At 39.6% G+C, this 19,209-nt stretch overlaps 2 protein-coding genes across 9 annotated transcripts in view; both read right to left on the bottom strand.

Moving 5' to 3' along the window:
* LOC116389896 (voltage-dependent calcium channel subunit alpha-2/delta-1) overlaps positions 1-10,695 on the bottom strand; it is a 54,920-nt gene extending 44,225 nt beyond the window's left edge. For 2 of the 3 annotated variants that reach the window (XM_031859007.1, XM_031859015.1), the window contains exons 1-3: positions 10,469-10,599; positions 4,357-4,438; positions 4,004-4,120 (exon numbers count right to left, since the gene is read on the bottom strand). In XM_031859007.1, coding sequence (XP_031714867.1) covers positions 4,004-4,120; positions 4,357-4,438; positions 10,469-10,557 — 288 coding nt within the window. In that variant the 5' untranslated portion in view covers positions 10,558-10,599. Of the gene's footprint in view, positions 1-4,003; positions 4,121-4,356; positions 4,439-10,468 lie in introns of all 3 variants that reach the window. The other variant, XM_031859025.1, reaches the window with a different exon arrangement.
* A 2,843-nt stretch (positions 10,696-13,538) lies between these two features.
* Positions 13,539-19,209, bottom strand: part of pclob (piccolo presynaptic cytomatrix protein b) — a 54,356-nt gene continuing 48,685 nt past the window's right edge. For all 6 annotated transcript variants that reach the window (XM_031857822.1, XM_031857851.1, XM_031857841.1 and 3 more), the window contains 5 exons: positions 18,814-18,955; positions 18,635-18,693; positions 17,831-17,968; positions 17,577-17,722; positions 13,539-16,770 (listed from right to left, as the gene is read on the bottom strand). In XM_031857822.1, the coding sequence (XP_031713682.1) occupies positions 16,627-16,770; positions 17,577-17,722; positions 17,831-17,968; positions 18,635-18,693; positions 18,814-18,955 (629 nt within the window). In that variant the 3' untranslated portion in view covers positions 13,539-16,626. The remainder of the gene's footprint in view (positions 16,771-17,576; positions 17,723-17,830; positions 17,969-18,634; positions 18,694-18,813; positions 18,956-19,209) is intronic.

Raw genomic sequence — 19,209 nt, 5'->3', positions numbered from 1 at the left:
CACACACACACACACACACACACACACACACACACACACACACACACGCACACACACACACACACACACACACACACACTGTACTGGGCCACCTGGATCCTGTAGAGTGTTAGTGGTGCTGGTTGAGGTATTACTCTAAGTAATGTTGTAGACTGTCTCATTAGTCACTGGACAGAGCCCTTCACCCCAGGAGATTAGAGGAAATTGCACAGACACCCTCACACACTACTGTACACACAGGAAAACATAGACACACATACACGTACACTCACTTCATGCAGATTATTAAAAAAAGAAGGATAAACCAGACGTGGCTGCTGGTTGTTAGCAAGAGAGCGAGGAGGACTGTGGACATCGCATGCGTGGATTTCTGTCTTCAGTGTTTTATCAGTTTGCCTTTTACCATAACAGTTCTGAAGCATCAATAATTAAGTGTTTAATTGCAGTGTACATAGACAGCAAGACCAAGAGAGAACAGCCTGTGGATGGGGGAGGGAGAGATGTGTTGAAGTAATTGGATCTAGCCTCCAGCACATCACACTCTTTCACTATGTGGTCAACTGCTTTTGACAAACCTTTTCAGGGTCATCTCTCTCTCTCTCTCTCTCTCTCTCTCTCTCTCTCTCTCTCTCTCTCGCTCTCTCTCTCTCTCTCTAGATGACATACTGTGATTCAAGGCTTGAGTCAGCTACAATATTGGCGAAGCGCTTCAGACATGGAGAGAAAATGTTGCTAATAGTTTACATTTCTACCAACCTATAGCCGTGAGCTGCAATGAGCTGGCAGAGCCGGCTACGGTTAGCAGAAGGCTAAACATTTACTCTTCATCTGTGAAATGCTTCGCCAATATTGTGAAGCGCTCTTTTTGATAAGTCTGTCTTCCTTTTGCAGTGTAAGACATGCAGTTATTGCCAATGCTGGAATAGTAACTTTTCCTGCAGGGTATTCCACTGTTGAATCAGGCTTTCAGCATCTAAACTGGACATGCAAATGCATCTGCATTTGTAGAACAGCCAATATGAACAACTTCTTGCTGAAATGACCTGTAACTGGCCAAAATCTCCCTTCACAAGCTAGATTTTCTAAAGCTTAAAAAGAGAGCCAAGATCAGTCATATATACAGTACCATGTGTGGCCTACAGTAAAAATGAATGAATGTGTAAATTAAGTTAATAGATGAAATAATGGAGATATACATTTTTGGGCCACCCTACTTATCATTACTGTCCTTTGCATAATGCTGCATTATGCCACAAATGACAGCTGGTGATTATAATAATTATTTAGTCAGGAAAGGCAAGCCAGAGAGGGAAAATGAGAATTGGCTTGAGCCACTATAGCCACTATGCATTACATCCCAATAGGTGTGTGAGTGTTTCCTGTTGAGATGAAGCTCCGGTATACATTGTAAAACCTTTGATGAAGCAATCTCTCCTAACAGCGTGCAGCTAAGTACTCATTAATAATGCATGTTATGCTCTGTCACACACTTATTTATGGAAGCATGAGTAGACACACATAGACGTGCACACTTGTTTCACACACCTGTTGCTAGGTAAACTGCAGCCCTTCATAGGTCATCCATCATGCAGAGTTAGAGATCAGAAACGGAAAGACGTGAGGGTGAGAAAGAGAGATAGAGATAGAGACAAATGGAGAGGCAAAGGGGGGATACAAGTTTGAAAGTTGACAACTGCGGGAAAGTGGCTCAAGTGCCTTGATTTATCAATTATATTGAAATTAAGAGTCACTCCCAACCTCATATCAAACACACCCAACAAGAAAAGATCTCCCAACTGAAGATTATCTTCCTGTATTCTGTCTGATAAACAGCCACGTTCGAGTTTGCTGGTGTTTAGTTACACTGCTATGTGTTGTACCCGAGAAGTCTTAAAAAGACCCCTAAACTAGACTGTCGGTTCTTTCTGTCGTTACTCCATGTATCCATCAAGTTCATGCATTTGCCCTTCTTTCACATCATCCCTTCTTCTATTTATCACCCCATCCATACATCTCAGGACAGAAAATTCAATATAGTGTGCCTAGAGGTTACACGTAGGTGAGGATGACCACACAATGACGCAATATAACGCGAGAATGATCGATGTCCGGAGGTTGGATGGTCTGTCAGAATCAGGCTAACTGACCCCCCACCCACCACCTACCCTTAACACACAAAAACACACGCTCACACACACAAATACACACACACAACCCTCACAATATTCTCTCTTCTATAACTTGGATAATGCACCGAAGCCAATTTTCTCCTTGCCGTTTACGCATCTCATGGCACCAGTACTCGGAAAAATGATAAGAACACCAGGGTGTTTACTTAACATACACAAGACAGACACTTGGCAGGAGTTGTGTTTATGGACATTCATAAATACTCTCTCTCCATTACTAATAAGACAACAATGGTGATGCCTTATAAAGGCAGAGTAAGGGGTGATGTGAACTCTGAATGTATAAAAACAGTTCAAACTCTGGATATAGATAAGAATCTCCGACCCATTTCTCAGTAAAAAATGGTTAAAGAGAGGAGGAGAAAAAGGAAACATCCCTCGGGTCAAAGCTCCCATTATCACATTGGATACTGCAGAGGAAAGATCTCAGTCCTCGCTCTTTATTCTAATGTTTGCATGCTTCACCCCTTGCTGTTATAGCATATACAAACTATATTATATCATCCATAAAATAACACAAGAGATCGCCTCACCACTCAAATGCTAGTGTGCTTTTACAAAATAATCACAACATTCAGATAACAACTTGTTACAAAGTAATGGCCTCCAGAATTGAGGAGGTTGTTGACTGATTTCTTCCTAATTTTTGTTTCCCTCACAAGAAGCCTTCAGATATGGAGAAGGGCCAGGGATCCTGTTGCCAAATGATCATTAAAATGTTTTGAATGTGACTTCCTTCATTTAGCAGATAATTTCAACCAAACCCAAAGCAATCACACTTGGAAAACTAGTGTGAGACCTAAGCCAGATGAATAATTGACGAACTAGATAGCCAGATGGTGGTGTAACTGCAACGGAATGCTTTATGCGTAAGTGTATAATCGGATTATTTAAAATCTAAAAATGTACTGTCTACATAATTTCGAATATGATTATTTTCTATGTGTAACTATGATTCAATTTGGCCTATAGGGGGATAATGTGTAATTTATCCCCTACCTCTTTGAATGCAGGAGTGTCAAAGATCATCTGAATAATAAGAATCAGTATTTGGATACAATGATTAGTGCAACGAGGTGGTACATTTGATTTCGATGTGCATGGTAAAAGAATAGACGTGCAACATTTTAAAGATTTATTTAGTCTTAATACTTTGACTAGATTTCAGGATTACTGTCTATCTCCCATCATATCATCACACCAACACTAAACTATCGGACATGTGGTACTGTGGTACTTCTGCAGCTGAGGCCCTCGGGCTCAGTGTTGTGGGTTCAATACAGGTCTGTCCATGCACATTTCCATTAAAGAGTTTGAACATATACGTAGCTATCTTTTTTCTTAGTTTGCTCTATCCTATCTGTCCTGGAGTCTGGTAGGTGTACCCTTGCTCCACCAAAATTCTCATGTAAGCTAAATGCACTCAACTTGTTAATTGTAAAGAATTTGCCATGTAAAGTTATTATATAATTACTTTCATTATACAATTTGATTTGATTTAATGTCACAAATGTTGCAGTAATACATTGCATCTTTAACATTTGATTATTTTTTTCGGCTGCTTTTTAATACATATTGATAAAATGAACACACAGTCCCCAATAGTTGAAACAAATAGTGGACTAAACACATGATTCACCGCACACACTTTGGCAATTGCATATACTTATTCAAGAGTACAATGTCTTGACAAGAAGCAGATGGAAAACCTCTTTTCGTAGCCCTGGTTAATGGAGCTATCATTCTGTACAGCTATAAAACCAAAGTAAAATTGCAAACTGACAGTTGGTTCCTCTAAGTGGAGTGAATCGTACCTCCAAGGCAGCAGACCTCTTCCGCAGCAGCTGTTCAATTTTCCTGGCTGCTCTTGCCACCAGCTCCTCTGCGTCGTTTTGCTCCACAGTGTACAGGTGTCGGTTTCTCAGAAAAATCTGGACAGAAAGAGAGAGTAGTAAACGTGTAAAATCACACACATGATTGATGATTTAACAAATTGTCATGTTTTTAAAATGTCTTTGTTTTACTCAACAAAAAGAAGAGTTTAACATACAAACAACAAATAGTGCATCTTCTTTGATCAATTAATGTATGTGGCAGGTCCATAGCAGTGTCAAAGGGGCTACATTCAGGGCATTAATACAGCAGTAAACAAATGTGTTGCTTATACCTGAGTGAGGCCTTTCCCAGCTGTGGCCGTGTCTGCCAGGGTTACAAGCTCTTTCTGCATCTGTTCCACCCATTCTTTAATCCTGTGGGACAAGGCAAAAGCACACAACCAATCTTAATCATATCTCAGATGTAAACCAGTTTGGAAGAGACATCACAAACATTTCTATGTGCAATTAAACTGTCAACAGTCAAGTTGTCTTACATTTATCATCTGACAAGACCAACTGGACATGTAAAATGGAACAAGGCCAAAGAGAGTCACTCTGATAGGTCAAGCAAAAATGTCAACCAATCCATCTAATCAAACACGTGCCATTTGGTGTCATCCAATACAATTACTTTCTGGGGATTCCAAATGATGTCGACCAATCAGATAAGTGTCAGCCAATGCTGTGACATGGTGACACTGATGTGAGTGGACAGGCGAGAGGTGGGAGGTGGCCAGGACCGACGCGCTTGTCTGTATAAGAGCTCTGGGGAAATCAGGTCCAGCTTGCTAGTGGCACACACTGGATTATACCGTCCTCTCATCCACCTCCAATCATCTTGTCAACCCACAATAAGCTCACAGCAGGTATTATAATATACTGACAAAGTAAATCACTCAGTGCATCCTGCCTCCACAGCGGCTGTGGATCGAGATAGACGAGAGAAGAATGTCAAAGACCTCAAACATTATGCATTAAGTGACACAGTGACTCGTTATAATTATCGGACACATCTAGAAGCGCATCTGGTTTGAGAGGCTTGCAGGATCAAAATACATGTGTGCATGTGGATGCATTAATTCACCATATACACTGTCATACATGAACACTCACACACACACACACACACACAGGCACACTGAGACAAAGTCATTAATATTGTATGAGAATGATAACAGGTTGGCATGGGATACAGATGCTCTCATTGCCATGCATTCACATTGCCATGCTAACACAGACTCCGTTGCGATCCTCCCCAATATCAAAGAGATATATCATACTCACACCCATAAAAAAATTCTCAAAAAGTGCCATTGCAGTAATGTGGTGAGTGTAATGCAAGTTTGTGTGCAAAGCGTCAATGCTCAATGCAGATGAGGGAGGTGATACGATGAACACAAAGAGAGAACGGTACAGAAGATCCACAAGCCAGAAAATATATGGGAAAGATACATCAGAGACACAAAATCCACAGTGGATGGGTAAAATACTGGGGAAGTACACTTGTGGAAAAAAGATGAGAAACTTTGCAAGAGCGGGAATACCAAAGGGGATAGCACAGTGTGAAATTTTTTAGGAAAAGAGAGGTGGGCATATTAGAGCAGGGTCAGCAATAATTCCGAAGCTATCTCTTAATTCCCAAAATCAGATGGTTTAGGGGTTCACGTCAACATTGTAGACACTGGCTTGGCAGAGCTTTGTGGCTATGTAACACAGATGTCCAGCTATTTGAATGTATGTTAGTGTGATTTAGAGCCACCAAAAGGGGGTTGGGTACTCAAGTGTCATCTGTAAAGAGGAGAAAAATGGACCAGTGGTGCTGGATGCAACCAGGTGATTCACAACCAGCAGCACACGATTAGTTTTTTAATTGTTTGATGTTACAGCATTTTTGAATGAACAGTCATCTAGTAGGAGTTCTGGAGCTTTTGGTCATATCACATGATCTTCATCAGCAGATAAAGGTGGGCCCAATTATCATGGGCTTGTAGATCAACTTCCCATTATTTGCAATGTATGGTGGCTTAAATGGTGAAGTCCATTAAGGAAAATGATATCTGCTGATGAAGATTATGTGATTTGATCAAAAGCTCCACAATAACTACTAAATAAACCTTGTGGTCAGTGGTCACAGGCTACTTTGTACTACTTATAATTACTCTCTGATAATGCTCATATTTACACTTACATCTATTTTGAGTTGTTATTTCTATTTATTATATTTGTATATAGTATATTAACCTTATGCTTACAGTAATCTCTTATTTTACATTTAATTAAAATAAATCTAATTCTTTATAATTCTTGCTAGTAGTTATATTAGCTACATCTATGCATGAGATGTTGAGAAACTGCCAGTTCTCTCCTCTCCTCTCTTCTCTCCTCATAAATTCTCTTCTCTTGATCCTCATCTCTCCTCTGCTCTGCCTCACCCTTCCTTGTCCCCAAATCTGCAAACGTCAAACTGATTGTAAGGTATTTTAGTGGACCTTGGACCCCTGAGTTCTTAAAGCCTGCAGTATTGACAAGTCAATTGTGAGTTAGAGTTTATGTGTTTGTGTGTGTGTGTGTGTGTGTGTGTGTGTGTGTGTGTGTGTGTGCTTCCAGGGACTTGACATTCAGAGAAGCAGAGGGCCGTCCCTCCAGAGTTTAGCTGCTGTGAATTCTACTGCTACCAGTGCAAATCTCTATAACAAAAACTCTCAGGTGCTGACAAATGAATGAGACAACCCAGGCTGTGGTGCAGTATGTGAGTTCTTCTGCACGTCCAATCTGGTTGAGATGGACTTTTTTTTCCGAAATGTATTTACAATATTTTTGCTCCATGGGAGTGTCTCATTTGCAGAATAGCTCATCCCAATTCTCACGATACTGAATCCCTTGTATGGGTATTTGCTTTGTCCATGCGTAAATACCAAATGTGCGCCCACTTGGCGCATGATATACAGTAACTGACCATTAAAAGTAGAAAGTTGTGCTACTACTCCCAAAAGTCGCATGCCTGTTGCTTTTTTATGAATATTTACAGTCAAATCCCCTCATTTTAACTTGCCTTAAACGGTCAAATGTATTATGCATAGGTATGGAAAGTCTCTGAACATTAACTCTTCATTCTTAAATCATGCATTTCCAACCATCCCTTGAGGTCTCAACCTAGTTTAATGGCGATACTTCCTAAATACCATAAGGTGAGGCCTTTCATCCCGTCATGGTTGATCCATATGAAGTCAGATCACCTCCTGCATGTAATGTATCTTATTTCAGCTCTTTCCATACATATACAAGTAGCTGAATTACAGTTATCATTATTTTATCACAAGTATAATGTAAGCTCTTTTCAATGGCTAAGATAGCATGGTGGTTCAGAGATGCCTAAACAGTAATAAAGTAATTGTTGTTGAGCTGAAGTAGCACATTTTTTCTGCTCTGGTTGCTTTCCTTGATTACTACAGCCTCTGGTACAACACTGGATAATTAAACACACACATACAAACGCACATACAAATGGCAAATGGGTCAGACACTGCCCTACATTGTTTTTCAGACACAGGAAGAGCAAATGAGAGCGAAACAGAAAGAGAGACGGAGAGACAATACAAGAAAGTGAGAGACAGATGTTGTGATGTCATAACTTTGGCACTAGATTAATGAGCTGGCCCATAGTTTGTATCTCGGTGGGCGGCTGGGTTAAACTACAGTCTAATTACACATCAGACAGCACAACATAATAAGGCACGGAAACACCAACAGCGATGCACCACAACAACCCCCGGTGTTCTGCTCACAATCTGTAGCCTGTACACTAATACCCAACAGGCCAATTCAGTCCTTCTACAGCCTAAAACACACCTTGATATACAGGGGAGGGTTTTTGGATCAAGCTCTGACCAGTACAGGGGAATCTTTTGTTGTTCTTACAACAGTTATCCCCTTAGATTTGCAATACATGGGCTTGTTCTGAAATATTCCTGGCACAGCCAACATGATTTATTTGTTACAAAATCATTATATGGTATTTGTCCCATTCTTGTTTTTTATTCACTTTGAAATGTTGCTGTTGACGTCTATGGTAGTGCAAAATGTTTCATCTCCAGACGAGCTACTCGAACAACAGAGCTATTTAGGATCATAAAGAGATGCATTTGAATGAAGCCAATTCATTTTCATTTCTTTTGGCTCATTTTGTTTATGTTCAAACCCTATCATCTGATCATCAGTCACACTCCAAACAAAAACAACTCACCCGAGAGTAATATTACAGCAATTTTGAGGTATATTCCGCTCAAATCCTATTAGTGGTATCTAGCCATGCAGATAGACATGCAGAGTCCGTAACTTAGAAGATGAATTTGGACTCAATCATTTACGGAATACTTTTATATTTACTTATTTACCTCTGAGGCAAATTTGTGATTTTGGGCTATACAAAATTAATTGAATTGACTTATATTTGCTTGTTATTTCAACAGTGATGAACAAACTGCCTGGTAGATGATCCAGGCTGTAGATTTTCCTCCGCAGGGGACTCAAAAAAAGAGCCCTCCGCAACCTCCTCTTCTTCAAATTGGGATTGAATTTAGCAATGGATCGAAGGCCATTGAAATATAAAGATTATTAAATGGTCACCATCACCATAGCAAACCCAAGGCAGAGTAATGTGCATTTAGAGTGGATGCTGGAGCCTGAAAGACTTCATGCTACCACCTATGGAGAACATGACATCGGGCATGAGCAATGTGGGTGAAATGTACAGTCAAATGTTCTTGTTTTGAATCGATTTTTTCCTGCAGACTGATGGATGCATTTTGTAAACGCAAAGCACTCAGTAGATTTTGTTTTGATTTTCTGTCACTAATTGTGTATAGGCTATACCAAAGGGTTGCTATAAAAATGTATATGTTCTGCTACGGCAGCCCAATAGCAGTAGCTATTTAATTTCTGTGTTTGAATATCAGCAAGAGTGTACTTTTCTTTGTGGACTCAGATCTTTTGGAGCCAGTAGCCAGATCATTTTTTTCAGTTTTTTTATATCAGTGATTCAGAGTTTCATGCTGGATTGCAGTACGGCCTGGCTCAGCAGTGAAACTTAAAGCTAAACTTTACATTCAAATCCAAATTTGAACAATGATAATTGGCCAACCTGTGGCACACTCCTTTCAAGCAACTCACAACAACAAGCTCAGACTTGCTAATAGTATCTTAGTATCTGAGTATCTGATTCCTCGCATGTTTTAAATGGAGAATATCAACTGCTGCCCTCTAACAGGTGAATTATAGTCGCTCCATTTAAACGCAACAGGCGGAGGAATTATTTCATACATCAACCTATCCTGTCGCGAAACCAAAATCAGTGTGCTGGTTCTGAATCAAGACTATAAAAGGTGATATATTTAATTATAATGACTGTTAATTATAAATGCTTTTTGTTTTGTCTATGAAAAGTGTCATATGTATGTGTCACAAGGATGCAAAATGAATTGCAGTGTAAACTGACAGTGAAGTTGTATCGTAGTATTGTATCGTATCACATTGTATTGCATCGTGTGTATTGTTACGCTTCACTGCCACTTCAGATAATGTATCTTAGAAATGTGTAAATAAATGTAGTTTCTGCATTAATGCATGTAAATAAAGGTGTAACCCCACCAAAATTATAAACGTAGCACTAAAGTCTGTTCTTTTTTCCCAAACAGATTGATGGGTTTTGAATTTATTCAAATGCTGTGTTTTATGGTTATAAACACAACATGCTGATTTTCCATCTATTGTATCACTCAAACTGTTGAATTATATGTGAATACACCTCCGATCACAAAATGACTGGTGTGCTGTATGCTGGTGGCTCTAAAAAGGTGTTCATGAGAACAATCCTGAATGTGAACAGAATTTCAAGATAACTTAATTACCCATCAACGCAAAGTAACATTAACAAAACCGGATTTTGCAAATTAATCAGAGGACTGTTTTGCCATATTTGGACAGCAGGACGTTATTTTATTACTACTGGGGAATAAACACCACATTCCCAAGGGCCACAGACAAGGGGCAAATTCTTGTCATTTTACATGAAGGAACAGGACCAGACGAAGCCACTGCAACTCTTCGACAACTTCACAGAGCTCCTCAGCCACATACATCCAATCTGCTGACTACGGTAACCAAGATCCATCACCGCCTGGAGGCGAGCATCCAGAGGAAAGCTGAAATATTGTCTACCTTCAAGATGACCAGTGGTGCATGAATGAAACGACCTGCCCATCCCACTCTCACCGAAAGCGCCAGCACACCGTGAGTGGCTCATTAACCTAATAGGCTACTCGTCTCTAAACAACGAGCACTTGAAACGAGTCTGCAGACCAGAACAGCAACTGCTCGAAATGGGATTATAGGGGATATACTTACATGAGCTGTGTCGGAAACTGCGATGCCAAATACCCGTCCTGCCATAACAGGACCAGAAACACCCAGGCTCGCACCCTGCAGGTATCCATTGTAAAAAAAAAAAGGGGTGGGGGGTGGGGGGTGAGGTAAATTCCCCGACGCGCGTCAACACTAAATGTGCTCCGCTCCCCTTCGCCGCCGATGAGTGGGAACGGTGTGCGGAAGCAGTGTGAGCGGCGGTCTGTCGCTCCCTCTCAGATTAACGAACCCTGACACATCTAATCTGCTCACCCAGCAATACGGCGCTCTAACAGATACTGAAGCTGGATTTCTCTCTTTCGCTCTCTCTCTTTCTCTCTTCTCACTCTTTCTCACTCTCTCTCTCACCCCCCCTCCTTCTTTTCAATCTAGCGGGGGAAGAAATCCCATCGACCCATGCTCCTTTTATCTCGTAATTTGACTTTTGTCAGTCAGTGATTTGACCTAATGCAATTTAGATTTGTCCCCAGTTCTGTAGCCCATTAGATCTAATAGTGGCGATATCAAAACATTACATGTGATATTTCAAAAGAAGTATAAGTAATATTTGTTTTGGTCCAAAAAGCATCACTCTATGTTTTCCTTCCCTCAAGGTGTACAGCATTCCCTCTTTGGAGCAACAAATTTTTTTTTATTTTTACCTCCCTAAAGAAACACCTGCTAAAAGGAGGGTCTGACACAGGTACCACACACACAAGAGCACCCACACTGAATACAGATGTGGCTTTGGCTCTTTAAAATGCCCTACAACCTTTCAATTCCCTCAACCTGGAGAGATGGGAGAATTTACTGGCTTTGATAGCACAATCTTTGCCATTCGCCATCAGTCATCCGAGTAGCATGAGTGGCAGCGAGCAAAGAAACTATCCCCCATGGGAATCACTGCTAGTGTGACAGAGCTATTGATTTCACACATAAAGTGTAAAATCTTATGGGTAAAGTACAGTCAGAGCCCTATAAATCTCAGTACCATCAATCACACCTGTTTTTATAAGATTGGATTTGTAGCTATATATGCGCTGCCTATCCTAACATGAATGTATAAATAGAATATATAGTACGAGCTCCTGCACCACTGCAGGATACCCTATAAAATCACAGTTTTTATCATTCTAAATTAAGAGCATCAACACTTTGATTGAATAATTGAGTGTTAAAGCGAGAACATAAACCTGCTGTGTGTATGTGTGTGTGTGTGTGTGTGTGTGTGTGTGTCTGTGTGTGTGTGTGTGGCCTGGAGGGAGGGGAGGGCAGCACAAGCAAGATGCTTGGGGATTTGGTTATCAATCGTTGCTTGGCAACCACACACCATCTCGTGTGTCCTCTTACCCTCCCCTCCTCCCTCCCCCCATTTTCTCTCTTTGTCTCTCCCGTCCCAACCTCTCCGCTGGCTTTCACTGTACTGCACTGTTGCTGTTCCCCCCTCAGTTTCTCCACTATTCTCATCCCTTCACTCCCTGACAGATCACCCTCTCCACATTCTCACTCGCCACACTTTTCTCACACTCATTTCTCCCTGCAGTGGAAGAGATGCACCTGCTGATGGGATGGAGAAAAGTGAATGGTGAGAACTGACGAGGTGGCGTGGAGCGGAGGAACATAACAGCAAAAGCAGTGTGGAGGGGATGGAGGCTTTCTTTGCAGACATCCCCATTCAATACTTTTCTTTCATCAATTCAGAACATCTCACACTACATCCTGAATAGGAAGAGGTGTCAGACTAATGCCCGAACTGCTACACCTCTCCTAATGTATAATCTGAAGTGGATAAAAGACAAGAATAACAACTAATGGCATCTGTCAGACAGACCCTGATATACAGATTATCTCTGTCTGAAGCCTGAGACACCAATATATTCCATACAGTAGGTTACATGACCTAAAATTCCAACCATTATACAATTAATATTTAAACACTTGTATATAGATACGTTTCACTTTAACTAATAACCTCGTTTGCCCTAAAGTCTTTTTTTTTCTTTTCATTTTTACTCCACACAAACTGGGAATTCCCAAATAATAACATAACTTTTATTTAAATATATTGATGGGTCCAAAATGAATAAGCAGAGCAATACCATTTTTAACATCAGCCTATGAGGCTGATTTTAAGAACCACTTGTTGGCATGGACATTTCTGGCAATGATGTTAAGGTAAATAATGGGTTAAAAATCCACTGGTTAAGAATCAGGTTATTTGGTAGAGGATACTGCCATCTAGAGGAAATTCATTAAATCCATTGCTGTTAACAGAATTGTGCTTTAAAGTTGTGCTATTACAGTAAATCAATACAGTAGTTTGACCTCCTTGTCTTCAAGACACTTATTCAGTTATATATATATATATATATATATATATATATATATATGTATATATATATATACCCATAATACATATATAGTAAGTCACAAACCAGATATTTAGTCTTTTTAGTTAAAGCTGATAGAGATTGTGCTGGGTAATTGCACTAAAGAAATAATAATAAAAGAGCAAATAGGCCATTTAATAAATACAAAAAGACAATAATGTTTTACTATACTACTAAGAATAAATCATAATTGTTAAAAAGCTGTTAAGCATGTTATGGACTGCACCACAATTGGCAGCAAGGCTAGGTCTGCCTCTCTGTATGCAGCTCTGTTAATACAAGTGCATCTTTAAAGTTGTTTATTGTGAACCTTTGCATACCTCATTTGGCTGGCTATTTGGAGAGCACAAGGGCAGGATCCACTGACAGCAGAAGGTGAACAATGAAATGCACGAACGCTGGAATTAATAAATGATGATCAAACTACTCAAAAACAATATGAAATGTGAAGTGTTGAAGAGGGGTTACTTTCTTGCTCTTAATACATCCTTATAATAAAAAATCAAAGTGTGCATCACTTTGGCACCATCTGGTGGTACTATTAAGAATGGCACAGTGCCAGACTTCACTCTGCTTTGTTGTTTTTGTGTAGTATAAAAAGTCCTTTTGATCCTTATGTATGAACAAAATTGTTCGTATGCATTCTTCTGTTTTATAAATCAAAACAAAAACAAGCTCAACTCTGCATGTGTAATATAGCTCTTCTTAATCTTTATTCTTTAGACTCAGGGGAAACAGCTGATTTTTACAGCACAATTTGCATAATATCTCAACACATCCTGTGTACAACCACAAAACCATTACATTAGATTCTTTGTTTTTGAAAAACAAGACAATTTTACAAGCATATTTCTTTACAGTCAGCATACAGATAAATCTATACATATTGTGTCTCTTTTTAAACATAATCTGTAGGCAAAATATACAGACAAACCATCAACAAAACATGCAACATCCAAAACATAAAGTCTCAGACAACTATTGAAGTTGAATAGATGTTTTTTTTTCCCTTTGAGTTGTTTCAGTCGTTTACGGGACGCGGTTGCACAGACAGTCATTGGTTGACAGCACATGTTTTGATTACACAGTCAACTCCCCTTATACAACTACAAACACGCATTGCTGTACAATTATAAGTCTTCTGTGATTTTTTTTCGACACACACATGCTCAAACTCCGGACAATATAAACATTCAATCTTTGTAGAAAATAAACACTTTATGTACACATGTCAAAGGACTTGAGTCACATTCACACCCCTCAGAACAACAACAAATGGATGGATTCACAATTACAGGCAACAGCTGATATGAAGGAACAGTAATTAGCTTGAGGGAAGTCTAATGAAACACGAGGGGTCAAACAGTCATGACTGAGCATTTAGGGAACATGTCTTATTTACTGTACTTTGTACACAGACTGTTAAGTAGACTATGAACATGATGTAGTAAGATTGATTCCTCCCCAGATTGTGCATTGTGTTTAGGAACCCCAACGTCTGCTTGTTTTTCTTTTGCCACATAGATACAAAATGCACATCACAATATTTTCTGCCACCACATACACCATGATTCAGTTCATTTCAGTGCAGAAACACAAAACACATAATCTTGCATGTCATGACATTTAAAATGAGACAATAAAAAAAACAATATAATAATAAAGTGCACAAGCTCCAAGTAAATACTAACAATTTATATTAAAATCAGTAAAAAAATCAATATATTTAATATTTTCTTTCAGGGATGTACAAATTAAAGTTGTTTTCTATAAGACATATTTTCTTTGACCATATGTTCACAGATATAACATTTAATTCCAAAAAAAGCAAATGCATTCAAACACATCTATGTTGCATAGAATTAAGAACCAATGTGTCTGGAATTAAAACAAATCTAAGTTGGCACAGCAAAATAATTATCTGAAAGATCAACAATGTTCCCTTTCTTATTATATTCTCTTTTTTAAATCCTTTTCTATAAGACTTAAGTGACATCTTGTTCTAAGTGTGTTTGTTGTTTCCTCTGTTATATTTAAAAATTGCATCAGCCCTGTGATATGTCTAAACACACAACAGTAGTTATGAGGGTCACGTGATAGTATTTTTTTCATTCTGCAGATATGGCGGCAAAACATTACAAGATGAATACATGTGTCACCTGCTCCACATTAGTACTGAGACTTAAATATGACTGAACCCCAGTGAGCCTGAGTGAGTCTTTTGGTCACAGGCAGTGAAAGAGGCTGGTTCACTGTGTTGCTGGAGTCACTGACACAAAACAGCACAGTGAGTTTTACAGCACAGCCAGACACACAGAGAAACCTTGACATTCGACTGGTAAGAATTTTTTTTTTTCTTGATTTTCAATATTTTTAAGTAAAACTCAGACCAGGGGGGTTTACTTATCAGAGCTGTCATAATGAGCTGATGACAGTTGCAGACCCACGTGTGGTTTTGACACAACTTGTGTTAATTACATGTCCATTCCAACACTGTAATTACATTAAAGGCTACACAGAAGGAAATATCAGCACACTCTGAGCAACTACAACAGCCTTAAAGTAAAATGTCGTATATATGACACAGTTGGACAAACTCTTGTCAAACTCTTGTCATCATGGTTGGCATGTAACTTTCAACACAGCAACTTCAAAACACAAATGCTTTTCATTTTATTGTAATTCTAACCTGCCTTACACAACAGCATGCCAGTGAAATAGCAATATGTCACTGTTTTTCATCCTTGACCTTTACAATTTGTAATCCATCACAGCCCTGTTGAATATCTAATGGTGTATCAGTGTGATCAGAGGACTGAAGGAGCTATATCCTTGAGCTCACATAGGTCCACGTTCACATAACGGCTATTAAGAGTGCCTACACCATAGACTAAAGTAGCCTACTGGATTGTCAGTGCGCCACCCACAGCCTCAAATAAAGATCATACGTCTATATTTTATTCTATATATTTCAGAGAGAAGAGAACAACTCTTATAGTGTATATTGTACTGTATTTAGATATATTCTGCATCTGATATCTATGTATATTATATAAACATCACACTGTACAATGTGGTTCTCTGATAGGCTCTGTAATCTGCATGTGTGATATCTACAGTCTGTAGTGCTGTACATATTTATCTTTACCCCATAGCAAAAGTCATCTGTCTGTCTCTTTTTCTGTCTCTTTAGACTATAATACAAAAACATGACGCATTCCTTCACCATTAAACACTTCAAGACCACTGAATGAACATCATTTAGGAATTACAATAATGACACATTGTCAGCTGATGATCAAAGTAAAAAAAAAAACGTCTCTCCCTCTGTTATAGATATGTTAGCTCAGTTGCACAGCACCAAAACAACAAAGTCGCCTGTGGATTGTGGAATTGGAACTATGGTAAGAAAGACATCGCTGCTCTCAAAGCCATATTGCTGCTGAGTGCCTGCTTCAGTGCCTGCTGTGGTATTTGCATGTTTGCACCCTACAAGCAAAGTCCACAGCCAGCACAGACTCGATATGGGAAGAGGTGGACATGTGTGCTGGCAGTGTTGGACTGATAAAGTTGGTATGGTACTAGCACATAATTCCCTCCTTCTTATAACTTATGAACAGAGGAAGTTAATTAAATGGATCTTTTTATTTCGTCTTCGTGACATTTTTTTTCCCTCTTATTCTTCTTTCTGTCTAACCGGATCGCTGAACTAGTACATTCTGGCTTCACCTTTTGTCCATCTATCGCATCTCTATCTTTTTGGTGTGGTGCTCAGGGGTTGGTCTGAGTGGAGCTGACGAGCAACTTGTGCCAGCTGACCACTCTCTTCCTCATGTCCACCTTGTCCAGCCAGATGTAGGCTTCCCCGATCAGGGTCTTCTTCATGAACTTGCCTCCATTGGACACCAAGAAAAGCTGGAGATACATTGGAGAGGGGAAACAGATTTGTCATGGCTTATTCTGTTGTTATCTGATGTTTGGGGTTTGTGCTTTCTCAGCTCACACACCCATTCCATCTTGCAAAGTGCACTGGTAAAAGCATGTTATTCAGCATGAATAATGCAAGCACCATTGGGTGTAGTGGTTACAAGACAGCAAAGTCTGATCTATTAATTAATGTTAACCTAAGGAGAAGAAATAAGAAACAAATCAAAACCTTTTAATCTGAAAATTACAAACAAGACTATCAATACATGTATTTGTATTTCTAACACATCACACTTAATTTTTCCTTTAGCCTCGGCCCAAAAAATAGTCGGTGAGCATGAAATAAGATTGCCAGTATTTACAGTCTATGTAGAATTTACCTTTTTATAAAATGTACCAGCTACTTTTAGATGCTCGTATCCTGCAGCCCTCTAGAACGAGGGTTCAATCTCCCAGCTGCTACATGAGGCAGCAGAGCGGTTTATAAAACTTACCGTAATGAGGTTTAAGACTTGTCTGACGTTACAAGCCTCCAGTTTTAATTAGCTACAATAAACCGTGTTTGAGATGCTGGATGTAAACTGAACTGGAATAGGATGAATACACCACAAATTACTGCAAATCTATACATGAAATCAATTCTCTATGATTAATAGGCCAAGCAGATTTTCAAAAAATGTATTAAACGTGATTAAAAAGGAGCAATATTGTGTGACACATCATGTTGGACAGATGGACAGACCTAGATCCATATCTGTCAGTCTACAACTGTCTCATTTGGTGGCCTGTTGTACCTGTATGGAGTGTCCGGTTGAATTGAGGGGGAATCTGAAGGTCTCATTGAAAGAGGGCTCTCTGTCGTGTCGACAAACTCTGGTCTTCTTCTTAATGATCCTCTTCTGAGTGGCTACATTGACCACATACAACTTCACATACAGATCTGAAGGCATATTAGATAAATCATAAATATGGATTAGTTTCTGAAAACACACACCAATATACTTGCACTCATGCATGTGCACAAGTAGGCTACACACTGCTTGCAGACCTGGTAGGTGGTCGGGACTTTTAAACTTGTAAGTGATGTTTCTGCATTGAAGGATCTCCAAGACCAGTTGGTCCCCTTCTGTCTTTACTTCCTTCTTGAGAGCCACCTTGATCTCCCCCATTACTTGTGTTTTACCGCCTGAAAATAAGCATGAAAAAGAGATGTCGGTGATCTGGTTTTTAGAATAAGATGTCTATTTCATTATTTCTTTTATTTGGATAGCCCTGGCTGAACTTTGCTAAGTACTTCAAGGCAGATTCCTATGGTTGCACATAAAAGGATTATCGACTGTTATGTGTCTCCATTGAATTTAAGTATGAGCGTTTTACTAAGGCAGGCCGAGTTAAATGTGTTAAATGAGTTGCCAGGCACCATGGAAATGACCTCCAGACCCTGATCTGTGTAACAGCTGCTAGGCTACAGCCAAAGATGACCTTGGGCTCTTTGTTACAAATTGTAACTAGAGCTGGATGGGAGGCACCATGACACCTGAGCTACATGAAATGTAGACATAGTTATGACAGTGGGTAGGATAGTGTGACATCCACTTCTCTTCCACGATCACAAGCCACGATTGCATTAAGTCATTAGGCAGGGTAAATATTGTTTCTGGACAATAAGCACTTAATTGAGTGTTTGACTCCATAATTAAATGCAGTCATTTTGAAAACACAGTGGAGGTGGTTAAAAGAGGGTCTCGGTAAATAAATAAAGAATAAAAAAATGTTGTTATACAAAGTATCCAGCAGGTGGAGACCTACAAGCAAGTAACAACTGTAAACAGAGGCCATTTATGGAACTTGCCTTCGTTTTCTGGGGTCCCTAGTTGGTTTTTGTCAGTGCCGTTCGGAATAGCCTTACCACTGTGAGAGGAAAAACATATGAGCATCATCAGAACTATTGAATAACAATTTAAAACAAGGCATTACTTTCAGCCTTACACTTTACTGGATGTGCTAAGAATGCGCTGCAAATGGTCTCACATGCGTGGCACTTGAAAAATGGCACTGTCCACTCCAATGCCTGCCTCTTCTTCCCCATCCAGACCTCCATAGGCGTCTCCCACAAGACTCGGGGCAGACAACACCACAGACCCTGAGACATCACCCAGTCGGTGTCCTGGTCCTGAGGGTGGCAAGAGCGAGCGTGATGGTGAGGAAATGATCTATCTATCTATCTATCCATCCATCTGAACATTCATATCTAATCATTTGAAAACAGAAACAAACAGAGAGTGTCTTTACCGACTCAGTTTTTATCACACATGCATACATGTCCAACGGAAACACTTCACACCCCCAGCTCACTGACAGCGACGCTGTCTGCCACACATAACGTGACTGAGCATCACATAACAGCATATCAGAGGAGGGACAGAT

Source organism: Anarrhichthys ocellatus, unplaced genomic scaffold (assembly GCF_004355925.1).
Source record: "Anarrhichthys ocellatus isolate YVR2014 unplaced genomic scaffold, GSC_Weel_1.0 scaffold2, whole genome shotgun sequence".
NCBI classification, from domain to species: domain Eukaryota; kingdom Metazoa; phylum Chordata; class Actinopteri; order Perciformes; family Anarhichadidae; genus Anarrhichthys; species Anarrhichthys ocellatus.
The sequence above is the reverse complement of the archived record's forward strand: the minus strand, read 5'-3'. Positions and strand labels throughout refer to the sequence as shown.